We start from the raw sequence: 24,041 nt of genomic DNA, 5'->3' as shown, positions 1-24,041 counted from the left end.
TTTTTTTTTTTTTCAAAATGTCCCCTTTCACTGTGAGAAGTTTTAGAGATAATGAAATCCATGAATTCTCAAGTAGAAAAAAATTATAAACAAAATTATGCGTTTTTTGGTTTGTAGCTCCGAAGAATAAGAGAAAAATATCACTGATTCTATTAAGCTATATTATATTTACAAAAAATTATAAAAAACATAATGCTCGAGGTAAAGCATGTCAATATTTTTTTTTTTTAGAAAAACGAACATTTAAAGTCATCTCAAACAGCTATATTCCATTTTTCAAGGAAATTGAAAATTAGAAATTGTTAATATTAATATTTGGATACGCTGATGACACATGTATACTGTTTGTAAACAACGACCCAATTAATGCATCACAAATTCTACAGACACATTTAACATATATTGAAAAATGGTGTCAAAACTGGAGAATCAATCCTGACAAATCCCACCAGATCACCTTTACTCTCCGTCGTAAACCTCTGCCCTCCTGTCCTACAGTATCCTTTCTAAATACTCCACTAACGCCTGTTGAACAGACTCGATACTTAGGACTCCATCTTGACAGAAGACGTACTTGGAATCCACACACAAGACTGAAACGACAAGAAACTGGTCGTAGATTTCGATTGCTACAACACTTACTTGACAAACGCTCTATACTTACCATTCACTACAAAAAATTATTATACACTACGATAATCAGACCAATTTGGAAATATGGAATTGAGCTCTGGGGCTCTACTAAACCATCAAATTCCTCCCGCATCCAATTCTTACAATCCAAAATTCTACGTAAAATCCTTGATGCTTCTTATTACGTTACAAATAAACTCATCCACAAAGACCTTAACATCCCATTGCAGAGTTGGCTCGAAACAGATTTTCATTCCAAACTCCTTACCCATCCTAACCCATTAGTTCTTAATCTCTCATCCTTAACAATCCCTGATGATCCTCCTTGGCGTCTGAAAAGAAGATGGCCACGGAACCTTCTAATTTAAATTATTGCTGGAAGTGCCACCAATGGGTTGTTCCTTCCCAAGATTTTCAAGTGTTTGAAACATTCATCCAATTTACTTATTGTATTTATTATTGTGTATTGTTTTAAATTACATTAAATAAATTTTTAGCTGAATGTCTGCTCACTCAGCCTAGATCAACTATATTTGCCATTATCAGGGCGATTATGGTTTTCAAATTAAACGTCTTATTTTATGTCTCCGGTTCTTATTTATTTAATTATATCTTGTATGAGCCGTTTGGTGCATTTTATAGAGCTCTAAACCAATTCCATGGTTGGTGTAGATTGGTTCTTAAGTTGCTAAAAACTAATATCAACTTTGTTTTACTCCTAAAAAATTCTTCTACCATACTTTGATAGGTCACTTGGTTTGAATTTTTTTCAATATAGTACTAATATTGAAGCACAGTGAGGGTTATTATTTATTTTAAAAAGTTACCTTCCCGTTTCGATCTGTCTCTTTCTGAAGAGTAAAAAATATCGTCGATTCCATTAATTTATATTATATTTACAAAAAAAATATAAAAACATAATTTGGCTTGTGGTAAAGTAGGTCAACAATTTTTTTTTTTTAATTTTTGTGAACGTTGACTCTAATCGATTTAAATCTAAAATATACATGCGGGATCTTCTCCATGCTAGTTACGAAACTTGTTTATCTGAAATCTATTCCTTCATGACGTTTCTCATTTCTCCTGTAATATTTAATGTCATGACGATCACCCCAACAGGGATGGAGCAAATAAACAATTTAATGTTTTCTCCTTAAATAGCCTAATCATCTTTTTCTTCATCTTAGCCCGAATAAGGTTTATTTTATTCTCCTAATAACATGATGGAAGAATCCTTTCACCCATCCGACTGTTAAGGCATTCTCTGCCATTATTTAACTTGGGATAATTACTCTTTTTCAATTAGCTGAGATGGGGCTACCAGCAGATCATCCAGTATGGGCCGACAGGGGCGGTCTTGTACATTAGAAAGTGGGTTCGGATCCTTTGGGTATAAATGAAACAGGAAATCGATACCAAAGTGAATTTTAAAACGTTTTTTCTATAGATCAATAATTAAAATAAATTAAATTAAAAAAACTTTATTTATAATCATAAAATTCTTTCTTGAGACTGGCAATTTTTTACTAAATAATTCAAAACATTATCCAAATTATAGTCTCAAAACTTTTATTGTTTTTACACGTCCAACGTTTCGGCCAATTCGGCCATCTTCAGGGACAATCTACTACAAAAATTTTTTTTCATTATATGTGTGATCCTACAACCATTTCAAATATTTAACATTATTATTTATAATTTACCTTACCTTAATTCACTATGAAACATATTATTTAATATTTATCCAAACACTTCATACAGGCTATTCTGCCCAGGTCAAAACATTTTTTTTGTTAATCAGTATATCTCACATTTGTTTAATTACCCAATAAGTCAAATATCTATTAAAAATCACAGTCAAAAATATTTTTCATTTTACCACTATCATACACTTTTATTACAACCTTACTTGTAACCTACCTTTACTCAGTTCAAGCATTTAAAAAATTATTTATCATAATTACATTTTTTTCACTTTTTCTCTTTATTACATTAGCAAAATTCCTATCAAGGCTAACCATAATTATCCATATATAAATTATCCCATATTATTTATAAGTTAATCTTACTTAATATCTCTGCATAATGTTGATTTAAGTTCCTCGTATCTGTTTTGAAGTTTACTGTGTAATCAATATTTTCAGATATGTAAATGGATTCCAGTATTTTCCTTTTGTATGTATTATTCTCTTTATGTAAAATGAGTGTATTTTCAAAATCAAAAATATGTGCTGACATTCCAACCCAGGACTACATCTGGACAAACGACTGACATGGAATCCTCATACAAGATTAAAAAGATAAGAAACTGCTTGTCGATTCCGACTATTACAACATTTACTAGACAAACGATCTAGCCAGCCAATCCATTACAAAAGACATGAATATTATAAGGCCTATCTGGACATACGGAGTTGAGCTTTGGGGCTCCACTAAACCATCAAATTCCTCCCGAATCCAATCCTTACAGTCCAAAATCCTTCCTAAAATCCTTAATGCTCCTTACTTTGTCACAAATCAAGTCATCCATCAGGACCTCAATGTTCCATATGTTGCCGATTTGGCCAGAACCAGATACCATTCCTTCCATAATAAACTTCTCAACCACTCAAATCCACTTGTTTCTAGCCTGGCTTCTCCTTCATTACCTAATAATCCTCCTAGGCGTCTGAAACGGAAGATGGCCTCGAGATCTCCTCTAGAAATGTTATTGGAGTTCTATCAGTGGGTAGATTCTCCACATGTTTGTATCATTTCACTATGTCACCTACACAAAATTTACTTGTTGTATATTATTGTTATATTATTGTATATTATTGCTATGTACAACTGTGTATACAGTTGTAAATAACAATAAATAAATTATTAAAAAAAAAATGTAGGGAGTGGAACTTTATGAACCTTTTTTGGATGTAATCCTCTATTGATTCCATTTGTAATTCCCAATACAATTAGCTGTTGAAAAAGTGATTCTAATCTGTTTTAAAAAGAATAAATTATTCACCATTTATTTTGTTGTAACAAAATTGAATCAGTTCTATTAATCGTATTCAGTATTAAACTAAGTTCGTTGTCTATTAGTTTAATTCAGTTGTTGCTGTATTTTTTTCTCAACTATGGTTTGTAGGATATATGTATTTATTTTTTAGTTTTAATTTTAGATGTCTCTACAATGAAGCGTTACATTTTTTTTTTTAATGTCCTTGAGTTTTGGGTTTTATAAACAATTAAGATTTAATGAGTAATAAAAATACTGTAATTTTTTCATATGATAATTTTATTTACAGTATAAAATCTAATCAACTTTTATCTATTCATACATTCTTTTACCGGATATATAATAATTCGGGGATATGAAAAATAAAAGTGAGAAATCCGGAACCGCAGGGAAGCGAAAGTGTTAATTATGTGGGCTCTGATTGGAAGATTTACATGAAACATTGTTAGGCATGGAAATGTTTCCCAACCTCCATTGGGAGGGGAGGACTATTTAATCTACCTATATAATTTTATCACAATATATATATAATTATTATTATTAATATTTAGTTGTGATAATTAATACATTTAATTGATTGCAGACTTGCAGCTGGCGGCAGAGCTGGGGAAGACCCTCCTGGAGCGGAACAAGGAACTGGAGACCGCCCTACGTCACCACCAGAACATCGCCGAGGACCAGGCTCAAGAGATTGAGGTATGTACTTATATGGTATATGATAGTATGTACTTGTATGGTATATGATAGTATATACTTGTATGGTATATGATAGTATATACTTGCATGGTATATGATAGTATATACTTGCATGGTATATGATAGCATATACTTGTATGGTATATGATAGCATATAATTGTATGGTATATGATAGTATATACTTGTATGGTATATTAGAGTATATACTTGTATGGTATATGATAGTATATACTAGGTCGAGTCATGTAGCTAAGTAGAATCTTTTGTTCGTATCTAGCAGCTATGAGTTACCATGACAACAAGTTGTTTTCACTATATAGACGAGGCTGAATTTAGTCTTTTGTAAACTGTTTTTTTTTTTTTTTAACCTCCGAAATGGATGTCGACAAATTCCAGTCCAAACCAAAATAAAAAAGGATGGAATTGATGAACTGCCAAGAAGATGGGAGAATTTAAAATCAGGCCATCATTGGCAAAGATGTGGCATATAGAACTTTTAAAAGTATAACCACGTTTTCGACGGTTTTAGAGAAGAAATGGATGGCCGAGCATGTTGAGCCACAAATCTTCAATTCTGATGAGCAAGTCATTCAGTTCCATTCTTCCAGTTCAAACCAAAATGAAAAAGGAAAGAATTGAACCGCCAGGAAGAGAATGTTATAGATAATAGTGATGAATACATGATAAATTAATATGATTTTGTTATTTAATGAGAGCAAAATAAATGTCTGATAAAAAAAAACGGAAGTTGCTTATAACTCGTCCTAATACTTCCACAGGATATGATAGTATGAACGTATACGTTCTATATAAGTTCACAACTTGGGATCTTCGTTTCAGAATTCGGCCTGGATGTTTCGTCTAAAACAAAATTTCTTTAGTATTCATGCTCTTTAGTTTAACATGTTAAATGTTTAAATAGAGAAAGGAAGCAAGAAAATATATACGACGGAAGGAGGGGTAAAGCCACTTCAACTCTTCATAACATCGGGTGACTGAGGCGTCACTGTGGACCCCAAATGGATCGTAAAAAGCAATTCATTAACCATTTTAATTTTTGGAGAAGTTTGTTGGGGGGTGCGGTCAGCAAAGCGTAAACAAAACCATATTTATTTATTTTATGCCGACGTTTCGACCTGAGTTTCAGGTCTTCATAACCCGTGTTAAATGGAAAAACTTATGTTAAATGGAGGAATATTTCCTTCTTTTGCCATGTTAAAACGATATAACATGGTTGAGGATCTGTTACTAGGTTTGCTAAATGGAGAATGACGTCACGCAACTGACCAGACTGAGCTCGTCACCATTTTTTTTGTTGTAGTAACAAGCAATTTAGTATTATACATTTTACTTGCTCGTAGTTTGTGTTAGTATAGTTATGGATGTTTTGTAACTAATAAAGCAATTTATAACAATAAGTATGATGTAGTAACAGTTGTCTATTAGCTCATCTTGATTCTCTTCCTCACAAGTTAAAAAATCAACAAGGCACTGAGTGGCCATACTTTCACACAACTTCCACTTTAGGCATGTTGTAATAAATTAATTTAATCAAAACTTAGAAGTAAACAATGACATGAAGTTTTGAAGGAAAGGCTATAAAACAAGATGCTCAGAAAATTTGCTAGGAACTCTTATGCATTTAACAATTAACATGACTTTAAATAGGGCTGCTCACAATCCTATTCTTACAACATTTAACATGGCAAAACATTTTACATCAATATCATGAATACCCCTAATATAGCCCTACCATTTCCTCTTTTTGCCAATAATAAAATCTTACCTCCCCTGCGACCTCTGTGTAGAGAAAAATAGACTAAAGGCATGAGAGAACCATTATTATCTATAACCTTAACTTATCTTCCTGGCAGTTCATCAATTCTTTCCTTTTTCATTTTGGTTTGGACTGGAATTTGTCAACAGCCATTTCAGGTGTATCACACAAAACAGTAGAAAAAAGACAAAATTAAGCCTTGTCTATATAGTGAAAACAACTTGTCAAGGTAACTCATAGCAGATAGATACGAACAATAGATCCATTTTCTTGGGGAAAATCATTTTCTTTTTTATAGTTGAAAATCAACCAATATGCGAGTAGAACATTTAGGAAGTGGTTTCCCGGCAATAGAGGAGAGGGCTGCGTAGTAGGAGCAACTTCACTTCTTATTTCATTTATTTATTCAAAATTCATCATCATCATTACCATCAATAGCTACAATTTCCATTGACCCCAAATCAAAATTCATTAACCTCTTCTAACCAGAAATGTTTTCTTTAGGGCACCCTTACAACCATGTTGTAAATTATTCAATAGATTTTTTTTTTCAATTCGTTGCAATTCTTTTCAATTAATTGTAAACTACAGTTCACTAATAACAACCCAACCATTATTCTAAAATGAAGTAAAGCCTGACCACACTACATACACTACACATGTAAATATTTATCTCAAAACTTTTCATATTTGCCAAATAAATTAATTATCAAATGAGAATAAACAGTTTTAAAATAGCTTATTTAAAAATTTAATAAAGTGCCCAAATATGGTAATGTGTGTGTGTCTATTTTAACTTATAATTAACAGTGAATTAACCGTTCATGAAGGTCTACTTATGCAACGAGCAAAGATTTAATTTGTATAATTGCTTTTTGAAATAGACGCAAGATGAACTGTACTGTCGAACACGAGATGTACTACAGGTGCTTTCTATCTTGATAACTGCATTCCTCTCATTGTGCAATCTGAAACTGTTTCAAGGAAACCTGTTGCAAAGTCTTTTCACTAACACTACGATAAATAGTTTTCCCTCAGTTCTTAACAGTTCTACTGGTTATCTGGTCTTGATATTAATTAAAATAATAATTAACAAGAAAGTAGCGGAATCTTTAAAAGAAATATCGATACACAAATGGATTGAAAATCGAATTAAAATTCCTATTTTATCGTATCTTTCAATGTATGCCTGGCACACACTTTTTCTTCATATACTTCCTCATTTTTATTTTACTACAGAAAGGACGGAAACCTCGACATACTTTTAAAACTATATAATATTTTGTATAATAACTATATATTTTTCTATTGATTATACTTAGAACTATTTAGTTATGTGATTATATATTGTTGCAATTCTGTCCACCATCTTGATAAATATGGTCAAGTACTTAACAGATGCCATCCTCAATATCTGCCATCCTATAATAGATTTTGATTGTCATCTATTCCAAAGTTGGACGAGGAAATTTGATCCAATTAAATTTTTAGTCATAAAAATCAATCATAAATCGTTACTGATTTTCCATCAGTAGTCTAGATTAATTACAAAAATATTAATTTTTTTCTTTTTATCACTTCATATCACTTTCTACTAACACTCTATTAACTATTCATGATTAATATTTAGTTGTAATGGTCTAAGGCCAATCTGGACATATGGAGTTGAGCTTTGGGGCTCCACTAAACCTTCGAATTCCTGTCGTATTCAATCCTTACAATCCTAAATCCTTAATGCTCCTTACTTTGTCACAAATAAAATCATACATAAAGACCTTAATGTTCCCTATGTAACCGATCTAGCCCGAACCAGATATCACTCCTTCCATTATAAACTCTCTCACCACTCAAACCTCCTAGTTTCTTGCATCCTCTTCCATTCCTGACAATCCCCCGAGGCGCCAGAAAAGAAGATGGCCACGAGACTAGCTAATGTAAAATGTCATTAGAGTGCTACCATTGGGTAGTTTCTCTACACGCCTGTAACACTCTAATTTAACTTAGATCAGATTTACTAGATGTAATCTAATGTACAATTGTAAATAGCAATAAATAAGTATTAAAAAAAAAAAAGTTGAAATGGTCTAAAAATTTATAACTAATATTATATTTTGATCTGTTTACGTCTCTTATTCATTTCAATGCTTCATTTATTTGGTGATTCCTTCATTTTTCTGTGACTTTAAAGTTCCTTATAATGTGTACTTTTCTTCAATAAGGAAAATCCTTCTTCAGAAACATTGAAATTATTAAACTGAATTTAGTGAATGACACAATTCTTCCTTTTTCAACTTCAATAATTTATTTCATATAATTTTAGGAAGGTAATTATATGAAATAATTCCTGAAGGTAATTATTCTCCTAAAAAAATACTATTATGACTGTTAATAGAAAACAAGTTTTTATTTATTAAATGGCAATAATATTATTAAATATTAGCAATAATGACAATATAGGAGATATTTATATGTTATATATAGGATATTTTTATCAGCAACCTGAAGATGGGGGATATTTCCCGAAACGTTGTTGCTGATTATATGGAATAAATTATTGAAGTTGAAAAAGGAAGAATTGTGTCATTCACCAAATTCAGTTTATTTCCAGAGACTCTTCCAGTAAATGATCATTTAGTATTGAAATTATTGTATTTTGTACTTTAAATTAATAAAAAGTTATCATTTGTGCACGCCTTTGCTTAGTTAAAGGAAAATGTTGTTTAAAAAAAAAAAAAATAAAACAATCAGGTTTTATTCAATGAAATATTTATTGGAATAAATGTGTATTCGTGTTATTATCGGATAAAATTTCAGATATTCTGAATGAAGTTTTACTCATGACTAAAAATTAAGTAGTTTTTTTAGTTAGATAAATTTTCAACTGATTAATGTCCATATTTGTCTATTTTGCAAGATAAAATGGTTTTGTCTTTGTAAATTTATAAAACTCGTTTTATATAAATGAAAATCAAAATTCAGTTTGAAATATGATCATTAATCGAAGTAAATTTTTCTTATCAAAAAGGGGGAATGTGAGGTAAACCACTTGATGCATTTCCAATCACCTGAATTTAATCTATAAATGGATGGCTCCAGAGAAATGCTTTATTCCTCCATACTGCCCAAATATATTGGGTTGTTATAATACAGATATATATAGATACGAAGATATATACAATACATATAATCATATGATATAACAACTATGTTTTTTTCCTACCTCAATAGGAAAGATTAAATTCAGATTGTACTCGTATTTAGAATATGATAAGCTTCAATTTTGAAAACAATTAAAATTTTGTCCAAAATGTTTCTATTTTCCATAAAGCTATTTATTGTGTTTGTTTGTCTAACACTATAATACCTTACCGTTTACCTATATTATTATAGATTATGAACTATATAAAACATAAAATTATAGTTGTAGAATTTTTCGAAACTGGTCTACTGAGCAATTTACATCATGTCATATCCATTACATATTATATTGCTTGTCATATTATTGCCCTAAATACTTTAAATGTTGATTATTTTCTTCTTTAATTTTAATTGCTTTTCTAATAGGAGATAAGAAATTAAGACTGGTAAATTTAGAGAGAAAAAAAAGTCGTGTTTCTATTCCATTGAGTGAGGTCGATTTTTGTCTAATCTCATCCGTTTGACATCCCGTACATGTCTGTTTTTATATCATTATAATATGCATGATAAGAATATTCAGTAATTAAGAACATTCATGATGTTTTAAATGTGAAAAGTTTTAACATGCTAAATGTTATAAGTAGGGATAGGATTTTATGCGCTAAAAAATATAATGCTAATAAATTGTCAAATATTTTAAAAAATATGTAAATAATATGTATTTATAAATTATGTATTATTCAACAATATAAATTACTAATTAATAAGCAATTTTATAACTTAAAAAAGTTACATAAATATGTATTTATTACATATTATATGAATAATATTTTAAAGAAATTATGTTAAAATATGTACAAAAAAAATGTACTTAGAGAAAACATAGCTGTTCAATAATAAGACATTAATTAGTAATTGTAATTAAACTAGGGGAGTGAAACAAGACTAAGATGAGAAAGGACCATGGGAAGGGGGGAAAAAGAGAAATGGATTGAGGAGTAAATAAACAAATTCTAGGGAAATGCTAAAGGAATAAGACCCTTGCTCTTTTTAATTGATTTTGAGAAATTCTCGATGTAATTCTGTGTGAAAATTTATTATTGCCACTGCTTTTAATTTGTGTTCTAAGATGAAGATATAGAATTTTTACGCACTATTTATTATAAATTTCACCTGTAAGTTCTCTCGAATTTTACGTAGTTACTGTGAAAAATGTATTTACAATTGAACAAATAATTTAAGGAAATACGTGATTCAGGACAAAATATCTAAAAATATGTCAAAAATAACCAATATTTCAGAAAATATGTGATTTACAACAAAATATGTAAAAAAGGCCAAATATTTATAAATATGTGAAGTAAAAATGGCTTCTTTTGGCCAGAAATGCCTTGAAACATCTTTAGTTAGTAAGGAATCGAAGATATCATGGTCAGGTAAAAATATGTGAAAACATAAAAATCCTATCCCTAGTTATAAGTATAGCATTGTGAGGAGCCCTATCTAAAGTCCCCGTTCTCCAGAGGAGCTCCTAGCGGATATTCTGGGCAACTTGTTTTGTAACCTTGTAAACTTTAAGAGATAATAAAAGCAGAATCACATAATTTTTCTTCCATCTAACTTGTTACTTATTTCCTCTCCTATTTGTTTTTTTTTCCATTACTTCATCATTATTTTTATCCATCACTTTATTGGAGTTCAAAAACGTCCAATACAAAAACAGAACCAACCAAACACGAGCTATGAGCAACTAACCTATCAAAACAACTGACAAAATTGTGTGGAGCTCAACAGGCCTATTGCGTGTCGTCATTCTCCATTTAGCTGTCCAATTAACAGACTCTCAACCATGTTAAATCGTTTAACATGCTAAAAAGAATAAAATATTACTGCAATTAACACACGTTAACATGTTAAACTAAAAATCATGAATATCCCAGTTATCTGTTATTATTAATTTCAATGAACGAATTTAAATCTATAAAACTAAATAATCTTTTATTACTACGCTATTAATGTTTTAGTAGTGCCAATAAATCTTGACCGTGAGTGCTGTTTGATCGCGTACTATCGATGTAATCCAGACTGATAAGATGCTACTGTAAAACTCAAATACTGCGTGTGTTCCCACTTGAAATGTTTTATTTATTTTGCGTCTCATTGATATACCATGTTAAAATGCTACTTTCATTCTTTTTATAAAGCTGTATTTATTGTTACTGTTTCAGATATAACATAACATAAGATAGATTATACGTGAAGTTTAGAAACATTATTGCTTCTAATGCAAATGCATCGATTGTAGTATTGCATAATTCTATTTATCCAAGTGTGAAGCCACTCAGATCCAAAAGGCTGCGGCTGTCGGATGAATTAACTGCGTATTGGTGAATTATATTGAATTCAGTTTAGAACTTCTTTAAACTAAATAGAATTGAACATTACTAGAACCACGAATGGTGCTTGGTACATTTTATTAAGTCCTACTCACCCCCACCACCAAATATGATTGAAATTGAGTTTTCAGTGTACATAGAGGTAACCTTATCAAAGATTCTTTTTGAAAATAACTAACGGATAGCTCCGTTTTAATCCGAGAACAGATTTTATTTTTCAAAAAATAAAAATTTAGAATTTATGACTCAAAATAATGATTTATAGGTATTAAAATATTTAATTTAAAAAAATGATTCTTCATTAACAACGGATGGGTTACGGAATATTTAGTTGATGGAAGGTTTATTCAGGTAAGTCTTTATTAGGTGTATTCATGATGTGTTAAGTGTAAAAGTTTTAAAATGCAAAAATTTATAAGTATAGGATTGTGAGCAATCCAATTTAAAGTCGTTGTTGTTTGCTCAATGTAGAGGAGCTCCTAGCGGATTTTCTGAGCAACTTGTTTTGTAACCTTTTATTATTAGCCACATAGTAAAATCTTCAATAGCATCGTCACATCATATTTCCTCCACCTCACTTGGTTCCTCTCCTTGTTTTTTTTCTTTTATTACATTATTATTATCTTTATCAGTTATTTTATTATTTACCCTAACGAAAAACAACAACTTAAAGCACTGCCGATCAGCGGAATTTAATCTCTAAATGTATGGCTGGGACACTTTCTTGGAATGTGATAAGCCACAATTTTGGAAGCATAGGATTGTGAGCAGCCTAATTTAAAGCCCTTGCTATATGTTAAATGCAGAGATGCTCCAAGTGGATTTTCTTGGCAACTTGATTTGTAACCTTGTAATCTTTATGAGATGATAAAATCTCCAACAGCTTCGTCACATCATCTTTCCTCCACCTAACTTGTTCCTTGTTTCCTCTTTTAGTTTTTTCTATTATTTTATTATTATATTTATTCATTATTTTATTAGAGTTTAAAAACTTTCAAAACAAGAACAACACAATTACGAACTACTAACTTATTAAAACTACAACAGACAAAATGGTGTGCTGAGCTCAGCTAGTCTGTTTCGTGACGTCATTTTCCATTTAGCAAACCTATTAACGAACTCTCAACAATTTAAAATGCAATATCATTTTAGCATGCTAATAGGAGAAAATATTTCTCCATTTAATATGTTAAACTAAAGATCATGAATACTCCTATTATTTGTTGGGGGAATGAAATCTTTTATTTCCTAACTATATAACATAACATTTATTAATTATTAATTTTGATGAAATATTTATATGTTCTAAAAATTATTTATTGTTTATCATTCAAGGATTTTAATGGGGAAATAGTCCTGAAACCCCTTTTATTGTTTAATGGAATTGTTATTTTATTCAATAAATCAGTTTTGAAAAATAGATTTCTCCTAAAAATGTTTTAAATAACTTCAAGACTTCCTATCAGTAAGTAGGTGTATATCACATATGAAATATTTTAATTACCCAAAATTGTTTTTATTCAATGAACACAAATTATTAATTTTGGGAGGAGTTGGAATGTGTTGATACCTCTATTACCCCTCTTTTTTTTTATTTTATGATTCATTAATTTATGTAATTTTTAAAATTTGTTAATATAGTGTATATACTTCATAATAACATTATATATAGTGCACGATCCTATAGTTCATTCTCTGTTGGTGGTATCTAGTTTCAGTAGCCGATTTTTTTTTTCAACGAATAAATAGAATGGTTTCAAGTAACTTGAATATCATAAATCAAAAATAAAAATGTGTGACATACCAGTAAAGAAGAGATAGTTAATAAAAACGTTTTGCACCTGAACTAAAAGCTTTAAAAGTAATTATAAAATTTTATTATAATGGAGAGTGAAATACTATGGCAATGAACACCAACTAAACTTCTTAACCATAACGTGGTTTTTATTACTTCACTTCCATAAACTTAGAGGATTAAATATATATTTCCAGGATCCTTTAGTAAAAAAAAATAAATAAATAAAAAGCTCTGAGAACAATAGTCATCGATCGAGGAGCAGTTGTTTAGTCTGAATTCGATGGCGAGAGTCCAAATTTAGCCTGTGACGTCATGAAATGCCGTGCTTTAGATACATTACTACTCGGAAGAACCACTTACCTCTTTGGCAGCCAACGAGCAATTCCCCTTGAGAGTTCTAGTGGCCCACTAACATTTCAAGGTTGATTTATCGGTTGGTAAACTAGTCTATTTGCTACAATACACTGCCATAAAAATCATATCAAATGTTAATGAATTAAAAATAATTATTTTATAAAATTAAAGAATATAATTAATAAGTAGGATCTACTGGGATAATAACTCTGTCTTTTTTTCACATAAATGTTTTGAATTTGTTTTTCAATTTATTATCTTAATGCTTTGTATTTATAGTTCATTAACTCTTCTTTATTAGGGGAGCCGATTTGGCTAAAGCTCTTGCAAATAGATAATCAAAATTTAAGCTATATGGAGAGTGTCGTCAGTACTCGGATGGTCGACCAAGTCACATTTCACTGCTCTATAGAAATAGTACACAAGGTACTCCCCCCCCCCCCCCCCGAGCAGACATAATCCTTGTATCTTGGCTAATTCATCATTGTCCTTAAGCCCAGGTGAGTTTGTGACGGAACACCTGAATCGGCAGAGCAGTTATGGAGCTGTGGGTTGGCTTTCCTGCCGCTGCACCAAGAAAAGAATTGTTCTTGGCAACGTGAGGTTTGGTTACCTCCTCTAGAATATCTGGAGGAAGAAGTATAATGGAAGGGGTAAGAAGCTCGCAGAAAAAGTGAAGCCAACACAGCGGGCTTTATATACCTCCCTTCTGTGGGCGTGGCATTTTTGGCTTCACTTTTGCTTTAGAGAAGAGTAGGATTATACCATCCTCTAGTGCTCGCGTAAGCATTAATATCTGTGAGAAGACTAGATAACGCGGCCAAAAATATTGATGGTATACTGTGCTAACTGGAGAGAAAAGAAAAATTTTATTTAGATTATAATTTATTCATTTTGGCCTTTATAATTTCCCTGCAGAATTTTGTATTGATTGTGGAAATTACTAACAGCCCGAAATAAGAAAATATAAAAAGGAGGTTGTGATATCAAGAGATCATGTTGAGGTTATTGGATTGATTACCTAAATTATTTGGTTCTCCTTTTTTGATCAATCAAATAGTTTAGTTTATTTTTTGGTTAATATTACAATATTCCACAACCTTAGGCAATAAGTAATAGTGATAGATGATCTACATTCATAGCAAAATTTTAAAAAATAAATAAAAGAAAAAAATTATATATAAATAAATAAAATCTCTATGTGTAACTAAACTGAAAGATAAATAAAATGAACATAATCAGACTATGTAAATGAAGAAATAAGGATAAAATAAAATAATGTACAATATTAACCCGAGTCCACTCTATCCCCCTCGTATAAGGGGTAGGGCAGGGCTTTTCAAGATCAAATAGTTTATTAATTAATAGTTTTAGGTATCCATTTAATAATTATAATAATAATAGTATCCATTTTTTTTTCTTCTTTTTGCAGTACTTGAGGAAGCAAACGTTGGCCCTGAGGGAAGTTAATGACTCGAGGATGAAGATCTACGAGCAGTTGGAGATCAGCATCCAAGAGCTGGAGACCAGTAACCATCGGCTGAAGGCACAAGGAGTGGCAGACAAAAAGCAAATTGCTAAGTAAGTAAAATAAACATTTCAAAAAATAAAACAAATATATAATATAGTTTATTGTATACTGTATGCTAAAATTTCGAATCACTCTATTATCTATTCCTTCATGAATCCTATGAAAGAGAAATGTTTTTTTTTACAAGCAGTGTTGCCCAAATATATTGGGTCACTACAAGGCACAGCATTCTAACCCTATTTGTTATTATTCTGCATCTACACGTTTTGCTATTTGCCGCAAAAACATCGGTATCTACTGGCATATAGGCTTGTTGGCAATTCGATTTAAATTTTTATTTACTCCATTTTCGTCATAAAAATGAAGAAAAAAAGGATAAACAAAATGAAAAGAAAAGTAAATATCAGAGTTGGTGGTTGATAATTAAAATTCGTAGAAATAGAAAGTTGAATTCATAAATTAAACTTTCATTAGGTATTTGTTAATTTAATTACCCAAACATATAATGTCTTTATAAATGTCTATTGGTGCTGTGTAAATTAAAAATAACCTGTTATACCTAATTACTAAGATTTGAAACAACGTATTTACACCAAATAGATATCATTTTAAAATATGTAACTTTAAACTAAAGTTAATTATTGAATTTGAAGGTTGGGGAAATTCTTTAATCAATTAATATACAGAGAGCACTAAAATATATCTGTTGTTGGTTCTAAAACAACTCTAACTGAACGCAAACGTGTGAATGCAGCACATGCGCCTTTCGATTTGTGGCAAAAATCCACCCGTTTACGCATGCGTGAGTTAAACATTGTTTGATAAACGTGTAGATGGACTTTTAGATATAATTCAAATAAATAATTAAATTTTAAATTTTAACGATTCATAATAGTTTGATTTCTTTTTTATTAATTATATGAATAATAACGTAATATCGTAATATTTATCGAGATGTTCGATTTAACAAAAAAATTGCTCATCTTATATGTGTCAAACCATTTCCTTATTTTATCTTCGAATATTTTCTTTTTTTTTTATTTTAATTCTTCCTTTCCTCATGTTTACTTTGACCGCTGTAAAAAACAAACTATTTGACAAAAAGTATTTTTTTTTTTCTTATAAGCACATTTATGATACTGTGCGCTAATATCAAATTCTTATAAAGTACTTTTTTGTAATAAAAACAAGTGTTGTTTCACACTCTGCTGTATCGATTTATCGATGTTCAGAGGATGAAACATTCCTAGGTCTTTCTCTTTTAATTTATGAGAAAACAACGGTGGTAAGTTGTGATGAATCGATAGCCACAGAACCGCATCCTGGAAAAACGTTATTCAAAATTCGCTTGCATTAAAAAAAATCTAAAAGTGATTTAAGATATTTAGCCATCTGACCACAGGTATGTTTTTCTCTGATATTTTTTTACGCTTCCGTATTTGAGTTTCTTTTATCAATGTATAATTTAATTATTTTAAGAAAATTATGATCATGGAGTGGATTATTTCGAACAACTAGGTTTTTAACTCAATTAATTTTTTACTGATGAGGATTATATGACAATATAATTAATTAAAATAAAAAAAAGAACGAGTGTACCAGCCAACACAAGTTAGTTTAATGATAAATATTTTGCGTGTTATTTTTTTGTTATCTCTCAATTATTAACAAGAACTCTGAAAAACCTGTAAGATGGAAATATTCATCTATAATAATATTGTAATTAATATGATGATCAATTATTATTATATGATAAAAATAATTTATTATACATATTTTTAATTGTTTGGAATACTATGCACGGTTTATCGTGAACACGGAAAGTCAAAGTTCGACTTAAAAAAAAAAAAAAAATAAATAAAAGTTTTTCTCTAATAATTCAAAATTAAGTAATTAATTTAATAAATTAAGTATCGAATTTCAATTCAAATATAGTCGTTTTTGTTTTTTACCATATTTAATATTTTAATCTTGATTCTATCCCCTTATCAATCAAATTATACATTGCCAAAGAAAAAAAATTCATAATGACCAGTTTTTTCTAAGGGTTATATTTCTATATACAACAATTTCCGGAAAATAAAAATACCTTTGAAACTTATCCAATCTGCTTATTAACCATATCACGACGTTTCGGACTCACCTTCCATTTTCACATCAATATCTAAAATCAAGAGAAAAGTATCAACAATTTGTTAACATTATTCAAAATACATCATTTTTATTTTGAATAAAAAAAATTTTTTGTTAGTAAAAAACTTTTTTTTATTGTTAAAAAAAATTATGTTTATAGAATAAATCGTAGGTAATTTTATCTTGATTTAAGAATGGACGTCGAGTCCGAAACGTCGTCAAGTGGTTAATAAGTAGGTTGGGTAAGTTTCAAGAGTATTGTTATTTTCCGGAATTTTTTTTTTATTTAATTATTTTAAGGCACCAACCAAGTTTTGTCTCCATTATTGCTTTATTGCATTACATTCATTATTGCCTTAATTTCCGAAATAGCAAAGGATATGTACTTGTAATTTAAGACTTTTGGGCTGTTTCCTTGACAACCTGAAATTGTTATGTCCTTTGAAAAAACTGATTATTATATATTTTTTTTCTTTTGTCAATGTACAGTTTTATTGCTACGGAGATAGAAATTAGATTAAAACATGAAATATGATAAAAAAAAAAAAAGACTAGAATTGATTTTTTTTTCTTTTTTTAATAATTTATTTATTGCTATTTACAACTTATAAATATATATATATATACATCAAGTAAATTTGCTGTAAGCTATATAATGACATGATACAAACATGTGGAGAATCTACCCATTGATAGAACTCCAAAAACATTTTTAGAGGAGAAGATCTCGAGGCCATCTTCTTTTCACACGCCTAGGAGGATTATTAGGTAATGAAGGAGAAGCCAGGTTAGAAACGAGTTGGTTTGGTTGGTTAGGAAGTGTATATTTATTAAAACCGATAAAGCACTGATCTTAATGATTTAAAGGTTAAAAAAAACAGAAAGATGATTGTTTATAATGACTTCTCCCATTAGGTACTTCTTTTTTTCTTTATGTATATTTTGCTGCATCCTTTCCCGACATGGCTCGCAAATGATTTAGGTCCTCTTGGCGTGTACTTGCCTTTCACCCTACGATCGGGAGAAAGTACCCCGGGGGTGAGAGGGTGGCTTCTTGATCGTCAAGTTGCAGGAAGTTGATGGTGTGCGAAGGCCGGGCATATTAGGATTCTGAGAGCTGTCATCATTTTACCTTCGGTCGTTATTTACTCGAACCTTTCAACTTGGATAATTTACGTCTTTTATACGCTTGGAGCTATTAGGTCGCAGCTCCTCAGCCATAAACAGACCCTTCAAATGAACGAGCATAGTCTAATAGCAACTTTAAAACTTTCTGCTTAATACGACTTTCAGTAATTTTCTTGCTACAATAGAGAAAGTATTACGTTCTCCTTGGACCTGAAAAGGTTTCAGCTTATCAATAAGTTTCGGGATTGCGTGAGATGGAAAGAAATTACTTATGTAAATATCTCAGTGAAGGTAACAGGCCATTATATTCCAGCTTTGATTCAGTTGAATTTTCATCCCGACGTGGTATCGTAGAATATCTTTTCGCCAAACTTTGAACTTATAAAAGGTATCGAAATTAATAAATAAAAAGGAAATTGGCAATATGTTACTTTTTTTTTTCAAAGGCAATCCACGTCGAAGGTGCGTCAAGTTTTTCATTTTGTGGGAACGCCACTTTATGAAAAAGTCAACGCCCCAAGGTCGAATTCGAACCGGAACCGCCCGCAGACTTCAGAACGATAGACTTGCGCCTAACCTCTGAGCTGCGATGCGGCCCCTAATTTGTTACTTTAGCTCCCCCCCCCCCCAAAAAAAGGCGGGAATAATTACTTATTGAGCAGAATACGTCGATAACTATATAGGTTATTTTATAATATTAAGATGGATAATTTCTTTCTCGCTTTAGTTAAAGTTTAACCTATAAATATGGACATTGACTTTTGATGTTTACGACCGATATTACTCTTTTTCCCATATGAAACTCTACTGTGAGACAATCTTCAGTGTTAAATATTGAATATTAGAATACATTTTACAAAATAAAAATATTATATATTATGTATTTATAGCAATCATTGAAATCTATAACCAGAAACTCTATAAATGAAGCATTTATTTTATATTTACTCTATAGGTAATATACATTTTAATGTTTTAATTTTTTAATTCATTTTTCAAAAAGAACTTATGTACACATTGACATATATACGTCGATTCAATCGTTTGAGGGGGGCGATGTAAAATTTCTTATTCGGCAAATGGTCCTATATTTCTATATCTATTTATTTCCTAATTGTCCCATAGGTATAATTCTGAGGTTTGGCATTTAGCTCTTAATCTGCTCTTTTGATATAAATTTATAAAAATAGAAACATTCTCCTGTATTTATTGGGTCAACTCAAAATAAATATTCAGTTACAAAATATGGAATTTCAAAATTAGATTTTAAGTGAAACTATTCAAGCTGAGTGAAGTGATTCCAATTTCACTTATAAATTTAAATTATTTATCTGCATGTCTTATAAAATAAAGTCGTATTATATAATCAGGAAAAATTATAAGTTCCTTGTAAACATTCTGCTAAAATCAGCATAATCTGTATTGCATTAGGATTAATTATATTTTGATTAATCAATTGGTTTCAATTCTTTCTTAATTAATAATATTTCAGAATTTTTATTTCATTTAAAACGATCAAATGAAAGATAATAAGTAAAAATTTAGATGGTTATTTATTCTTCAATATGGTGGAAATAAAAAACTCAATTATATTACATATATAGATAATTGACTGTATAATTTCAAATTATGAAGAAGATGGTCAGGAGTGCTGTCAAGAGAGAACAAAAATAGCTAACAACTATTTATTTGCTGACGTTTTGACCCACTTTTTAGAACTTCATCAGGGCTGTTCAAGTTTAGAGCTTTTGAGACGTATGTAATCCTCAAAAGCTCTAAAATTGGACAGCCCTGATGAAGCTCTAAAAAGTGGGTCAAAACGTCAGCAAATAAATAGTTGTTAGCTACTTTTATTCTCTCTTGACCGCACCCCTGACCATCTTCTTCATAATTCGAAACTTAATTATGATTAAACAATTTATTTCAGCTTAGAGCAGCAAGTAGAGAAGCTGGAAGGGCGTATAGAGGAGCAGGCAAAGCATTTGGAAGAGAAGAACCAACTGCTGGAAGGAAGAAGCGGTGGAGGAAAGCATGGTGACAAGTCAGCCAGTGGTGATGAACAGCTGCGTGAAGATCTCTCTACTGCGCGGCTAGAGGTTGGCAAGCACCAGGCCAAGCTCCGAGAGCTCCAGACAACTGTAGACTATGTTACACAGGTTTGTATTTAATAATATTCAATAGTAAAGAACAGGCTACTATTGCAAAGTAATACTAAGACCAAATAAAGTTGTAATTAACAAGTATTTCTGTTAAACCTAAGCGTATCATCATCTATCTATCTAAAATATCTCTGTACATCAAGAAATGGAACCTTGAATTTTTATTAGAAATAATCGTTTTGTCTATTAATCCAAAAATAAATTTCTCATGTCAAAAATTGAAGAAACAATAATATACATTTGAAATAGCATAAAAAGATGAAGGTAAATGCTTATCAAAGAAGAAGTTATAGGTATCGACAAGTAATCTTTCCAATGAAGTTTTTCCTCTTTGTATTAAATTTAGAAGTTGCTTCTAAATAACTTTGGTAACATATTCATGATACTGATAGTATTACAAGATATTTTGCCCGAAAATAGAAAAAATAATATTATATAAATTTGTATGAGAAGAAGATGGTCTGGTGGTGCGCTCAGCAAATAAAACACAAATAAGTTTCGTTCCTTTTTGACCACAACACCGATCATCCCCTTCATATTTTGAAAAATATGGTCAATCATTTGTACACATAATATATTCCTTTTCCTAAGAAGGGCGATTAGCATGAAATATCGGAATCTTAACAAAAACTGCTTAGAGATAACAATGGATTTTGTGATGATTAAGGGAATTTGTTTGTTCATTAAGATGTTACAGGCCAGCTAAAAGTTTAATTATTATTATAAAAGTAAAACCCTTTGATCTTCATATTACTTTTTATTTTTAATTGAAATATTAATTAATATTCATTATTTTTTTTTAAAACCTTGATCTTATTTCAGGAGAACTTGAGGCTTGAAGAGCAGGTGTTGTTCTTGCAGAGGAAACAGGAAGAGATATTGGCCAATAGTGAACCAGTTAGGTCAGTATGAACCCTTTTCATTTTTCTAACTGTAGTTTAATTGAAAATTAGAAGTTTCGTTATTTAAAAATATAATATATTTATTATTTAAGCAAGTATTTTCTGATATCAGGTAAAACCCCCAGTTATCAGCACCCTTATTGAAACTTTGGACAGTTTTAATTTAATTTTAAATCGTGTAGGTGGTACTTAAAAAAAATTAAGCCAGGAAAGATCTCTAATTTCAAAATTTATTGTGAAATATGACACGATATTTCATTATTTGTTATGTGATTAATTTTCACTATCATAAATCCATAATTCCAGTTTTTGAAGTGGCAGAAAATAATAATCGTATAAATAATATTGATTGAGGTTCAGAATACAAGATTTCTAGATTTAAAAAAAGATATTTTTTAATTTATCAAAATGTGTAGCCTTCTGTATTTCATAACATTTCAATGATTAAACAAGAGTATTTAAAAGTAGATTTTATCAATGAACTCCAAGTTTTTATCAAGTGTCACTTTCCCTTCAAAGTTAAAAATCAATAGTGGATGGTGAAACTGAAGATATTATGTAGCATTTATATATTATATAATTTATTTAGCCCTGAAAATTAGCGGGGCTGATTTATATTGGACACTTTGTAAAGAAATGGTAATTAAAATAAAATGCTTATCAATGTGATATTTTGTTACTAAATAGGCCACCAGGTGATATCTGCCCCCGTTGCCTGCGGAACCAGGAGACCGAGTCTATGACCGGTGATGAGGACGATGCTTCTGTAATAGATTCATTGATAGCAGATGACTCCTACCAATCATATCTCAGGGTAATTGGCAATTCATATTTACTGCTTGTTAACACCTTTCATTTTATGTATCTGATACACCTCATTTCATTTCATTCGTACACAGTTAATGGGAGCAATGTCAGTATATATTTTTAACTGCCTTTTCATTAATGTAAATAAAGAATTGTTCACGTAAATTGTTTTTGATAAGTAACATGATAAGTTCCCAATTTATTATTAATTAGGTATCATGTAATGTAAGATATCTTCTAATTAGTTAACATTTAGTAGTCTCATTATTTATAAATTAGAAACAGCTGTGAATCCCTACCCTTAAAGAAATTATTTTTCTTCCTGATGTTTGTTGTCTTTTCTGGGCTCCCATTAATTATTTGACACTTTTTCATTTCATTTTCCCTGCAACAATTTTGAGACTTATGCTGTTTTTTTTTCTAAAACATTTACATAATTTGTAAATTAAAAAAAAAAAAAAATTATCCCTCAGAAGTAAACGATTATTTTAAAATGCTATTTGGACTGTGTTGTAAATGTATTTTATTTCGTCGATTCAATCAAAGTCTATGAATTGTTGCAGTGGTTTCTCAAGATGGAGGACGGCACCCACTGTGTAAGTTCACCACTCTTTAATTTGCATTTAGTAAAGTTTTTTTCAGAAAGTATCAGTGTAGTGTTCTTGTGTCAGCCATGTAATCTTAGATTGTTTCGGAATTATATATGTTTTATATATGTATATTCTTACTAATCAATTTAGTTAGTATGTATAGTATACTGTTCAGTTTGTGTTGTTTTGTAGATTTAGTATTTCTTATGTTGATTTGAAACAACTGTTAATAATTTGTGAAATATTAATTTTAATAAAAATTTTGTGTATAATGATTTGTAATTTTACATTTTTTAAACTAATGTAGTAGTCTATATGGATTATTTTTTATGCTCAATAAGCTTTTCTTACTATTCTCTTAGTGTGAATGTTTTTACCTAGCTAATTTATTTAATACAAAAGGATTTATACTCTAGTCTTTATGGAAAAAAGTTCGATTCAGTTCTTATACACAAGAGATGGTGGTTGCTGAATATGTTGTCTGATAGAGCCAGAGCGTTTTATGATGGACCCTTCCTATTGGGTTGGGGATTTTCATATCTTAAATGGAGAACATTAACATTAATGTTTATTCAATTCAAATAAAGTATTAAATAACCGCTGCAAAACAAAAATATGTATTAAATTAGGAGTCTATATCTGCTGATTACTAACTTTTATCTGTATAATATTTGAGGTAATATAAGATTCGATTAAATTAACCGTAATAATTCAGAAAGATCATATATAATTCCAAAGATAAAAAAAATGGGACCGTCCATAGCTCAGGTGGTAAGGTCTAGGTCTATTGTTCTGAGATCTGCGGGCGGCACTGGTTCAAACCCAGTCTGGGGGCATTGACTTTTTTCATTAAGTGGCAGTCCCAAAAACTTGACCCCCACCATAATTAGAATAGGTTAGATAACTAGGCAAACCACCTTTACTGTGTATTGCCTTAAAAAAAAAAAAATTCAAAAATATCATATTGTACCAGGTCATTCAAAAAGTCCTGTCGTTTTTT

General features: G+C 30.3%; 1 protein-coding gene across 6 annotated transcripts in view; it reads left to right on the top strand.

The window, feature by feature from the left end:
- Window positions 1-24,041, top strand: part of centrocortin (cerebellar degeneration-related protein 2-like) — a 225,590-nt gene that overhangs the window by 188,770 nt on the left and 12,779 nt on the right. For 4 of the 6 annotated variants that reach the window (XM_014422516.3, XM_014422525.3, XM_014422541.2 and 1 more), the window contains exons 2-7: window positions 4,215-4,327; window positions 15,224-15,372; window positions 20,511-20,739; window positions 21,565-21,644; window positions 22,332-22,458; window positions 23,015-23,047. In XM_014422516.3, coding sequence (XP_014278002.1) covers window positions 4,215-4,327; window positions 15,224-15,372; window positions 20,511-20,739; window positions 21,565-21,644; window positions 22,332-22,458; window positions 23,015-23,047 — 731 coding nt within the window. The remainder of the gene's footprint in view (window positions 1-4,214; window positions 4,328-15,223; window positions 15,373-20,510; window positions 20,740-21,564; window positions 21,645-22,331; window positions 22,459-23,014; window positions 23,048-24,041) is intronic. The other 2 variants (XM_014422531.3, XM_067049920.1) reach the window with 1 other exon arrangement.

Source organism: Halyomorpha halys, unplaced genomic scaffold (genome assembly GCF_000696795.3).
Source record: "Halyomorpha halys isolate HHAL.00 unplaced genomic scaffold, Hhal_1.1 Scaffold21.1, whole genome shotgun sequence".
NCBI lineage: Eukaryota > Metazoa > Arthropoda > Insecta > Hemiptera > Pentatomidae > Halyomorpha > Halyomorpha halys.
The sequence above is the reverse complement of the archived record's forward strand: the minus strand, read 5'-3'. Positions and strand labels throughout refer to the sequence as shown.